Source organism: Silurus aristotelis (genome assembly GCF_946808225.1).
Source record: "Silurus aristotelis genome assembly, chromosome: 1".
Lineage (NCBI taxonomy): Eukaryota > Metazoa > Chordata > Actinopteri > Siluriformes > Siluridae > Silurus > Silurus aristotelis.
The window spans coordinates 13,445,294-13,455,588 of NC_139574.1; the positions used below are offsets into that span (position 1 = coordinate 13,445,294).

General features: G+C 39.5%; 1 protein-coding gene across 1 annotated transcript in view; it reads left to right on the forward strand.

Annotated features, from left to right (window-relative positions):
• The first annotated feature begins 6,208 nt into the window (after positions 1-6,208).
• Positions 6,209-10,295, forward strand: part of LOC310727489 (uncharacterized protein C9orf152-like) — a 4,233-nt gene continuing 146 nt past the window's right edge. Inside the window, exons 1-2 of the mRNA XM_083543999.1 lie at positions 6,209-6,651; positions 9,474-10,295. The exon at positions 9,474-10,295 is cut by the window's right edge and continues 146 nt beyond it. Coding sequence (XP_083400125.1) covers positions 6,441-6,651; positions 9,474-10,003 — 741 coding nt within the window. The 5' untranslated portion in view covers positions 6,209-6,440 and the 3' untranslated portion in view covers positions 10,004-10,295. The remainder of the gene's footprint in view (positions 6,652-9,473) is intronic.

Sequence of the window (10,295 nt, forward strand, 5' to 3'; positions counted from 1 at the left end):
CACTGTTCTTCAAGACTTACAACAGAAACCCTGCTGAAACGTTCCTCAAAAGTGCTGACTGACACATTTTTGAGGAAATTCACTGTTTAACCTACCTTAAACAATTCATGGAAGTGCAAGAGGAAGTGTGTTTTCAGATTAAGGTGTATTTACTTTAACACAATCTTCTTCTTCTTCTTTCGGCTGCTCCCATTAGGGGTCGCCACAGCGGATCATCCGTCTCCATACCACCCTGTCCTCTATATCTGCCTCTTTTACACCAACTACCTGCATGTCTTCCCTCACCACATCCATGAACCTCCTCCTTGGCCTTCCTCTTTTCCTCCTACCTGGTGGCTCCATCTTCAGCATTTTTCTACCAATATAATTCATGTCCCTTCTCTGCACATGTCCAAACCATCTCAATCTCGCCTCCCTCACCTTGTCACCAAAACATCCTACATGTGCTGTCCCTCTAATAAACTCATTTCTAATCTTGTCCATCCTCGTCACTCCCAACGAAAACCTCAACATCTTCAGCTCTGCTACCTCCAGCTCCACCTCCTGTCTTTTACTCAATGCCACTGTCTCTAATCCATACAACATCGCAGGTCTCACCACAGTCCTATAAACTTTCCCTTTCATTCTTGCAGATACTCTTCTATCACAAATCACTCCTGTCACTCTTCTCCACCCACTCCACCCTGCCTGCACTCTTTTCTTTACTTCCCTAACACACTCTCCATTACTTTGCACTGTTGACCCCAGGTACCTGAACTCCTCCACCTTCTCCACCTCTTCTCCCTGCAACCGCATCACTCCACTGCCCTCCCTCTCATTCACACACATGTACTCTGTCTTACTCCTACTGACTTTCATTCCCCTTCTCTCCAGCACATATCTCCACCTCTCCAGGCTCTTCTCAACCTGCTCTCTACTCTCACCACAAATCACAATATCATCTGCAAACATCATAGTCCAGGGAGACTCCTGTCTGACCTCGTCCGTCAACCTGTCCATCACCACTGCAAACAGGAAAGGGCTTAGGGCCGATCCTTGTACAGTCCAACCTTCACCCTGAACCAGTCTGTCGTACCTACTGCACACTTTACTGCCATCACACTGTCCTCATACATGTCCTGCACCACCCTCACATACTTCTCTGACACACCTGACTTCCTCATACAATACCACAACTCCTCTCTCGGCACCCTGTCGTACGCTTTCTCTAAATCCACAAATACACAATGCAGCTCCTTCTGTCCTTCTCTATACTTCTCCATCAACATCCTCAAAGCAAATAAGGCATCTGTGGTGCTCTTCCTCGGCATGAAACCATACTGTTGCTCACAGATGGTCACCTCTTCTCTCAGCCTGGCTTCCACTACTCTTTCCCATAACTTCATGGTGTGACTGATCAACTTAATTCCCCTATAGTTACTGCAGGTCTGCACATCTCCCTTATGCTTAAAGATCGGTACCAGCACACTCCTTCTCCATTCCTCAGGCATCCTCTCCCCTTCCAGAATCCTGTTAAACAATCTGGTTAAAAACTCCACTGCCATCTCTCCTAAACATCTCCACGCTTCTACCGGTATGTCATCTGGTCCAACCGACTTTCCATTCTTCATCCTCTTAATCGCTGCTCTCACTTCCTCCTTACTAATCCTATCTACATCCTGCTTCACCAACTCCACATCCTCCAACCTTCTCTCTCTCTGATTTTCCTCATTCATCAGCTGCTCAAAATACTCCCTCCATCTTCTCAACACACTCTCCTCACTAGTCAACACATTTCCCTCTCCATCCTTTATTGCTCTAACTTGCAGTACATCCTTCCCAGCTCGGTCCCTCTGCTTGGCCAATCGGTATAAATCCTTTTCTCCTTCCTTAGTGTCCAACCTCTTATACAGTTCCTCATATGCCTTTTCCTTGGCTTTCGCCACATCCCTTTTAACCTGCTGCCGCATCTCCTTGTACTCCTGCCTACTTTTCTCATCACTCTGTCGATCCCACTTCTGTTTTGCCAACCTCTTTCCCCTAATGCTCTCCTGCACTTCCTCATTCCACCACCACGTCTCCTTGTCTTGCTTTCTATTTCCAGATGTCACACCAAGTACTTTTCTAGCTGCCTCCCTCATCACTCCTGCAGTAGTTGCCCAATCATCCGGCACCTCTTCACCACCACCAAGCCCCTGTCTGACCTCTTCACTGAACCTCACACTACACTCTTCCTCCTTCAGTTTCCACCATCTTATTCTTCTTTCAAACCTTACTTTCCTCCTCTTCTTCTTCGCCTCCAAAACCATCCTACAGACCACCATCCGATGCTGTCTAGCTACACTGTCCCCCGCCAACACCTTACAGTCTCCAATCTCCTTCAGGTTGCATCTCCTACACAGAAGATAATCCACCTGTGTGCACCTTCCTCCACTCTTATACGTCACCCTATGATCCTCCTTCTTCTTAAAATACGTGTTCACCACTGCCATTTCCATCCTTTTAGCAAAATCTACCACCATCTGCCCTTCCACATTCCTCTCCTTAAAACCATACCTACCCATCACCTCCTCATCACCTCTGTTCCCTTCACCTACATGCCCATTAAAGTCTGCCCCAATCACCAATCGTTCTTTCCTAGGTACACCATCTACCACTTCATCTAATTCACTCCAGAATCTTTCTTTCTCCTCCATCTCACAGCCAACTTGTGGAGCATAGGCACTGATGACATTTATCATCATCCCTTCAACTTCCACCTTCACGATCATCACCCTATCAGAAACTCTCTTCACCTCCACTACACTCTTACTGTACGCTTCCTTCAGAATCACCCCTACACCATTTCTCTTCCCATCCACACCATGATAAAACAGTTTAAACCCACCTCCAATGTTCCTGGCCTTACTCCCTTTCCACTTGGTCTCCTGAACACACAACACATCTACCTTTCTCCTCTCCATCATATCAGCTATCTCTCTCCCTTTACCCGTCATAGTACCAACATTTAAAGTACCAACCCGAACCTCTACTCTCCTACACTGCTCCTTTTCCTGCCGTCTCTGTAGACGCCTTCCTCCTCTCCTTCTCCTCCTTCGGCCAACAGTAGCCCAATTTCCACCGGTACCCTGTCGGCTAACGATACCTGTGGCAGTCGTTGTTAACCCGGGCCTCGACCGATCCGGTATGAAATTCTCATTTGTGATCCGCATATTTGATTTGGCACATGTTTTACGCTGGATGCCCTTCCTAACGCAACCCTCCCCATTTACCCGGGCTTGGGACCGGCACTAAGAGTACACTGGCTTGTGCCCCCCTAATGGCTGGGTTATTTACTTTAACACAATAATGAAGTAATTTCTCTACTGTATGAAAATAAAATAGATCAGTAAAATCAGCGATCAGTGTCTAGGCTGGATTTTAATAGATGCATTGTATTAATAAAGAAAGGAGCAATGTCAATCAGGACCACATATAATGAACCCCTCCCACCTTTGTATAATCTTAAATAACCACATACAATACATGACCATACCTATGTGAACACTTGACCATCAAGCTTTACAGAACTTGAGAATGAAAGGGAATAATGTGTATTTATCCCTGATGAGCAGCCATGGCGACTGTGGCAAGGTAAAAACTCCCCTAGATGTTATGAGGAAGAAACCTTGAGAGGAACCAGACTCAAAAGGGGAACCCATCCTCATTTGGGTGACATCAAGACTGTGATTATAGTCTTTAAACAATACAGAACACTGGAGAGTGAGAACTAACATAAGTACTGGAGTGTAATATTGTGAGTAATGTCCTTTCTACAGTCTTATACAGTCAGGTGATGTTGTGGAACCAGGAGCTACTGAGCAATCTAATAAAATAGCTCAACATTTGCGATCATCATAGATCCAACACCAGCTTCTCCATGCCAAAGCTTTTCAAACATTCAAAGAGGTCCAAAGTCCAAACTCTACATGCAGTGGGATCCAAATGGTGCTGGTACGTCTCTAAATAGATAGGGATTTGCTGGGTCGGCATCTACTTCTTTGAAGGTCCATAATCTTCATGAGGTGGGACGTGACTGGAGCTGGCACAACCTCTGGATGCCTCGAGATTGGTAGAGAAAGAGAAGCAATGGAGAGGAATTAGTGTAGCTGCTGTTTATAATATTAACAAGCACAAGTTGATAATGTGCATTTGATCAGATGTACTGGAGCACAAGGTTATGATATGATGTGTGTTATGTGTAGGACTTCACTAAAAAGATATGTATTTAATTTGCGCTTAAACTGGGAGAGTGTGTCTGAGCCCCGAACACTGTCAGGAAGACTGTTCCAAAGTTTAGGAGCTAAATGTAAGAATGCTTTTCCATTCTCACATGTGGACTTTGCTATTCTAGGAACTACTAGAAGTCTGGAGTTTTAAGATCTCAGGGAGCGTGGCGGATTGTAGGGTGTTAGAAGACTGGATAGATAACTTAACAGGTAGCTAGTGTATAGATATAAGATCAGGGTTATATGGGGTGATATATCACATATATTGAAAGAAATTCAAGTGACTTGCACAGAGGCCTGACCCCAGTGAACACATTTGCAATCATTTGGAATTTCAACTTTACCTCAGGTCTTTTTGCTGGACATCATTGCCCATCTTCCTTAATGATCTTCTGGCAGAATGAGCAAATCCCCACAATCATCCTCTAAAATCTAAGCCTTTTTAGAATGAAGGTTAATGCCAACACATTTTTTACAGCAATACATCGAGATATGTATTACATTTGCATGAGTGATTAACATTATTAAAAGTGACCAAAGAAGTTTTAACTATGTCATAATAGTTTATTCCCTTGTAAACCTTGTTTATGAGACATACAGGGACATACAAATACAGAGCTGTTCCAGTTATTTACTTGACTAATATTGTGCAAATATGTGCAAAAAAATTTGCATGCACTTTTTCCAAAACAATTAAACTAAGAAGCCTCCTTCATTTTCACCACATTTAAACTTATTAATACTAAAACAATCCGTTTAGCATGAATGTAATATAAGTTATGTAATTTTGTTTTACTTGTGTCACGTGACCTTTTCAGGTGTCTCCTGTTTGTTTTTAGATTTTTGTTAATTCCTAAGGCAGTGTCATTTTTTTTGACACTCGCTGGTTGTTTGTGTCTGTACTTCTGACATATCTGAATGTGTTTTAAGACTTAACATAGACATGTTTTTGCATATATTTTAAGTCATTAGACATTATATAAATTTGCTTGATAATGAATTAACTATACTATGTCAGCAGCGGTGCAGACATTAGAGCTTCACTTCTGATTGAATAGGTTTAAAGATCAGACTATGTTGTAATAGGGGTTCAACAGCAAAATTTCATGAAAATGCACAAAGAATTCTGGTTCACTTTATTTCTTTTTTTGTACCCTGAAATGATCAGAATGCATGCTGTATGTGTGTATATCTAAAATAAAACAAACTTTCAATTACATGCGATAAGAATAATTGGCATTGCCTACCTTTCACTGTCAGCTCAGGAATTACTTCAACAGTGCTGTGTCAACACTGTACCCTAAACCCCTCAGGAGAGTTTATTCAATAACACATAATGAAAATTAGGTATAAAGACCATTATAATCTTCCACACTGGAAAATCCAGCTTGGCTAAAACATCTTTCCAGCTTATTTCTTTCTTGGCTTAACTGATTAATATATTTTTAGAATTTTAATGCCTAACTTGAAGAAGAAGAAAAAACAGATTCCATGTTTGTAGGTGTAAAGCAAGAGGCACCACTTCACTGTGCATGTGCACGGGGTGTTTTCTGAATCAGATAAATATGAAAATTTGAGAAAACAGTCAGAAGTGAGCGTTGCATTGCTCAGGTTATATTTCAGAACTTTTTCAGAACGTCCCGTTTTAATCGTATCAAATTTTTGATTGATTGTGGTGTTCATATGAAGGCCTTTCAATCTCACTGAGCCATCTATATGATTCATAATGGATTATTTGTGTGCATGTAAAAACTTTTACTTTTCTATAAACCAAGTTTACATCTTATAGCTATGATCCAGTATGATGGCAAAACGTGACACAACCACCTACGTGAAGAAAACAATACTGGGCAACAAATTAGCAGCAGAATGATTGAACACATCACAAATATGTCAGTAAAAGCATATCGGGTTTTTTTTTTTGTCAGGGTGGAGGGACTTGTCAGAGTCCAACAACTGGTGATGAATTGCAAGCAGTTGGTTTCCTCTTAATACTGTTAAATAAAATTCAACCTTTAATTGCCCTCCTTTATTTGCCAGTTTATTTGCACAGTCTTAGTGCCAGTGTGCACACTGTACCTCTATCTGGATCCATTCTCACACAGAGGGCAAAATCAGGCTTGTTGCTGAGTTGTGTGCGAATTGCCTGTGGATCTGAAGCAATTAGATGAATGTAGACTGCAGGGGGGCAGGATGGCGTCTGCGTGCTGCCCTCACTGGCCATGTCCGTGTGATCAGTTTCTCAAGTCGGCACAGTTCAGACAGGAGACGAGCCGCGAGGAGAAGGAACCCACCGACACAACTTGCGTCCCGACAAACATGGATATAGCGCTTTTAAAAGAGCAGTACAACTCCATCAGGGAGAAGCAGAAACGCGAAACCAGGGTGATCTGTTTTGCAAAAGGTAAAAGGTTTTAAAAAAAATATTTCTAGGGAAAGAAGGAGAGAGAGGATTCCCAGCTTCCTGCTACTGAACTTGCTTATAACTTTCTGTCGCGCTACAGCAGGTGCGAAGTCATTTTCTTTTATGCATCAATATTATTGTTTTATACATCGAAGATATTTTGAAAGCTTTTCTTATACAAATAATACCTGAAATTAACAACCGGATCTTTCCACCCAGTATGCAATCCGGTTCAATCCCATACAGGTAGTGTCCATAGATTTAAAGGTTCTGGTAAAAATCAATGGATTATATAACCTATATAGTCTGTATACGTTTTATCCATCAAAGGCTAAATATTTGAAGTCTGCTTTGAAGTATTTGAAGTCTGCTTTGAAGTCAGGAAGTTGGGTTTTTTTTTTTAGATCTGTAATGGCGTCCAAAACATTTCTTAAGAAATTCCTGAAGTTGTTCCTGCCTGGTGTATTTGCCACGCGCTTACAGATCACTTCATCACATGTCAGGAAAAAAATTGGGCAGTTCTTCAACTCCTGTCCAATGTCCTCCATTTCTTTTTTAATGGCGTGATGAACAAAAATGACACATTTAGAGGAATGTAATGTTTGTAGTTAAGGATCAAATATGAATGTACTGTCGGAGAAATCTCTCTATTTTATTTTATTTTTGACGCAGATTCAATATGCACAAAACATTAATATAAAAAAAAAAGAAATAATAATTAATACAAAAATAAACATTGTCATGCCACTAAATCATTGTCATCGACCCAAAATAACCAATGTAGAAACTTATTGGAGTCTAAATGCTTAATAATGTTTTAATGGTCCCCATTGGTGTTTAGTAGATACCAACATGTGACCTACAAGTTGCCAAAGGTGTTCTTTTGGTCCATAATGGAAAATAGAAAGCAACAATTTACAAGTAGAGACCTACAGGGGCCATTATTGTTTTCCTGAAAGCCAATACAATTTCCATTATAGTAATTGAAACCATTCTTTGCGAGCTCCGAAAGTTTGTTTTTCGGCAGGGAAGATAAGCAATAGGCAATACTGTAGATAGAAATGCACCTCTGTTCAAATTGCAGGATTTTGTGTTCAAATCAAGATGCATCATGGCAGATTTTCTTTTGCCTTTGTGGAAATATTTTAGGAAATAAAAAAAGAACAAATAATGAACTGGTTGCATTGTTACAGCCCTAGGTGAATACCAACTTAGAATATTTTGAGGGGATCTTCTGTGTACACTCCCTTCATATCATTTCGTTTTAAATAGAATTTAAATCTGTGTTTTGATGGAGTTATTTCTTTTTTGTTGACTCTGGATTTATGCTTTGGGTTGTTATTGTGCGGAAATGTAAAATTGGTCTTCATCTTCATCTATCAAACAGAGGCCTGCAGGTTATTGATAAAATAGCTTGGTATTTGGAACGTTACATGGCTTAAGTAGAGCACTAGTTCCAGATGAAGAGAAGCAGTCTTTACTCTTCTGGAAAAAAATTTTTTTAGATTTTAGAATGTGGCTTTATGGGTTTACCAGTTCTCATATTTTTGCAGCTCCTTAAATGCTGCTGTTGGTTTCATATTTGTATGTTTGCCACATCCTTGAATAATGTTTATCAGTTGTGTAATGTCACTATGGTGTCTCATTTTCCCCATTTGTTAACAATGGCCTTCAGTGTTCCATGCTTCATATGATGTTTTGGAAATTCGTTTTTTATTTTATTTTATTTTTTTACCCCTTTGCTGATCAACAATGAGATTTCATACATGCTTGGTAAGCTCCTTTTGGATTGTGGCTCCAGGAATTGGTTGACACCAAGATGCAAAGAATATCCTACAGCAACCAAATAAACTAATGTTTATTTGCAGTTACTTATAATAATGCTGATGATCATGTGTTTGATCATTACTTCTAAACATGACTTTGACTGTGATTGGTTAACCATTTCTGGTTGGTGAATTTTTTTTAAACATTTATCCCTTTTTCTTCTCCCTAATTGTTCCTATTTGTTTTTTAACTTGAATTCTGAAGGTTGCTACTGTATATGAATTTAAATGTGGAAAAAGATTTGATGTGATTTTTATCTTGACATCATGCTGTATTAACAGAAGTGTGTAATTTTTCCATCACTGTATGTACAGTGTTGCAATTAATACCAGTTACAGGTATAATTCAGTTGAATAGATGTTTTATATATCATATAACAACTATGTGCTCTATCTATCTATCTATCTATCTATATATATATATATATATATATATATATATATATATATATATATATATATATATATATATATATATATATAGCACATAGTTGAGTACAAAACAGTCAAGAACAGGCAAGAAATGAAAAGCAAATCTTCCAGTTTATCCACAGAACAGGGCTGTGTTTGTGTAATGGTATTTTCCTATTAAAAAACATTTCGCTGCAGACAAAATATTATCAGTTTAGTCTGAATGGTCAAGTAAAAAATGTTAGTTATGTAGTAAATAATTAATTAGAAAGCATAAAAAGTGCAAACACAAACAATCTAAAATGGAATGTCAAAATTATTACAAATAGCAAACCTGAAAAATGTCCAATTATCCCATTACTTAAAACATTTAATTCATTGGTGTACTTTAAATACACACAATTATTAACAATTGACTGTTTGTTTTACTGAAACTAAACTTCAACTCCTTTAAATGCATTTTCATTGACTTTAGGAATGTTATGCTAATTTGCACTCTTCTGTATATTCTAGGTCGGGGACAATTTCTTGTTATTGTGTGATCTTGAACCATAATATTTTTCTATGACCTGTTTTTGAATGCAGCTGCATCCACCAATGAGGAGATCGCTGGCAAATCTCTGGTTAACGTGGTTCCCATGCGACAGGCTCGACACCCCCTTATGAGGCAAGCATCTGTCCAAGAAACTCAGTTTGACTTTGTAAGGGATCTAGACAACGCCACGTGGCGCACACACCTGGGACTGTACCGCAGGGCCTGCTCGATTCCTGACACCAATCGGTTTCAACCAAGCAACCATAAAACCAGCACTGGAGACTCAACCTCAACAGATATCACTGTGCACAGTGTGGAGGTCACAGATTTAGGTGATTTGTTATCTGAGGACTGTGAAGGTTATGAAAATAGAAATCATGTCTGCAACAAAGTGCAGGAGGATTGTGAATCTGAGGGTTTCAGGAAGTTCTCTGCTCCTGCAGTGGTTGCCAGACAGTCGAGTTGTGGGAGCTACCGGTCCTCTTATACACCCGTGAGTTCATACTATCCCTTCCCCCAGCTCAAATGTCCAAAGAAGTCTGAGGCAGCACGTAGGCTTGGGCTTTACTCTTCATTCTGAAAACATGTAAATGCAAAAAAGACTAATGTAAATGCAAAAAAATTTTGCTGCCATTCTTCTTCCAAAAATACATTTTTTCAACAATTTACCAGCAGCAATAAAATGGAATCTTCTTACATGCATTCATCAAAATGGTTAAAATGATCAAATCATCTAAATGTGCTAATTCTGGGTTTCATTAGTGATTCTATTTATTTCTGTAGTAATGGTCTGATTAAAAAAAAAAAAAAAAAAAAAAAAAAGATTGTAAAGAATTTGTTCTGTTTATTCATTTCTTTGTGTGTGTGTTTTA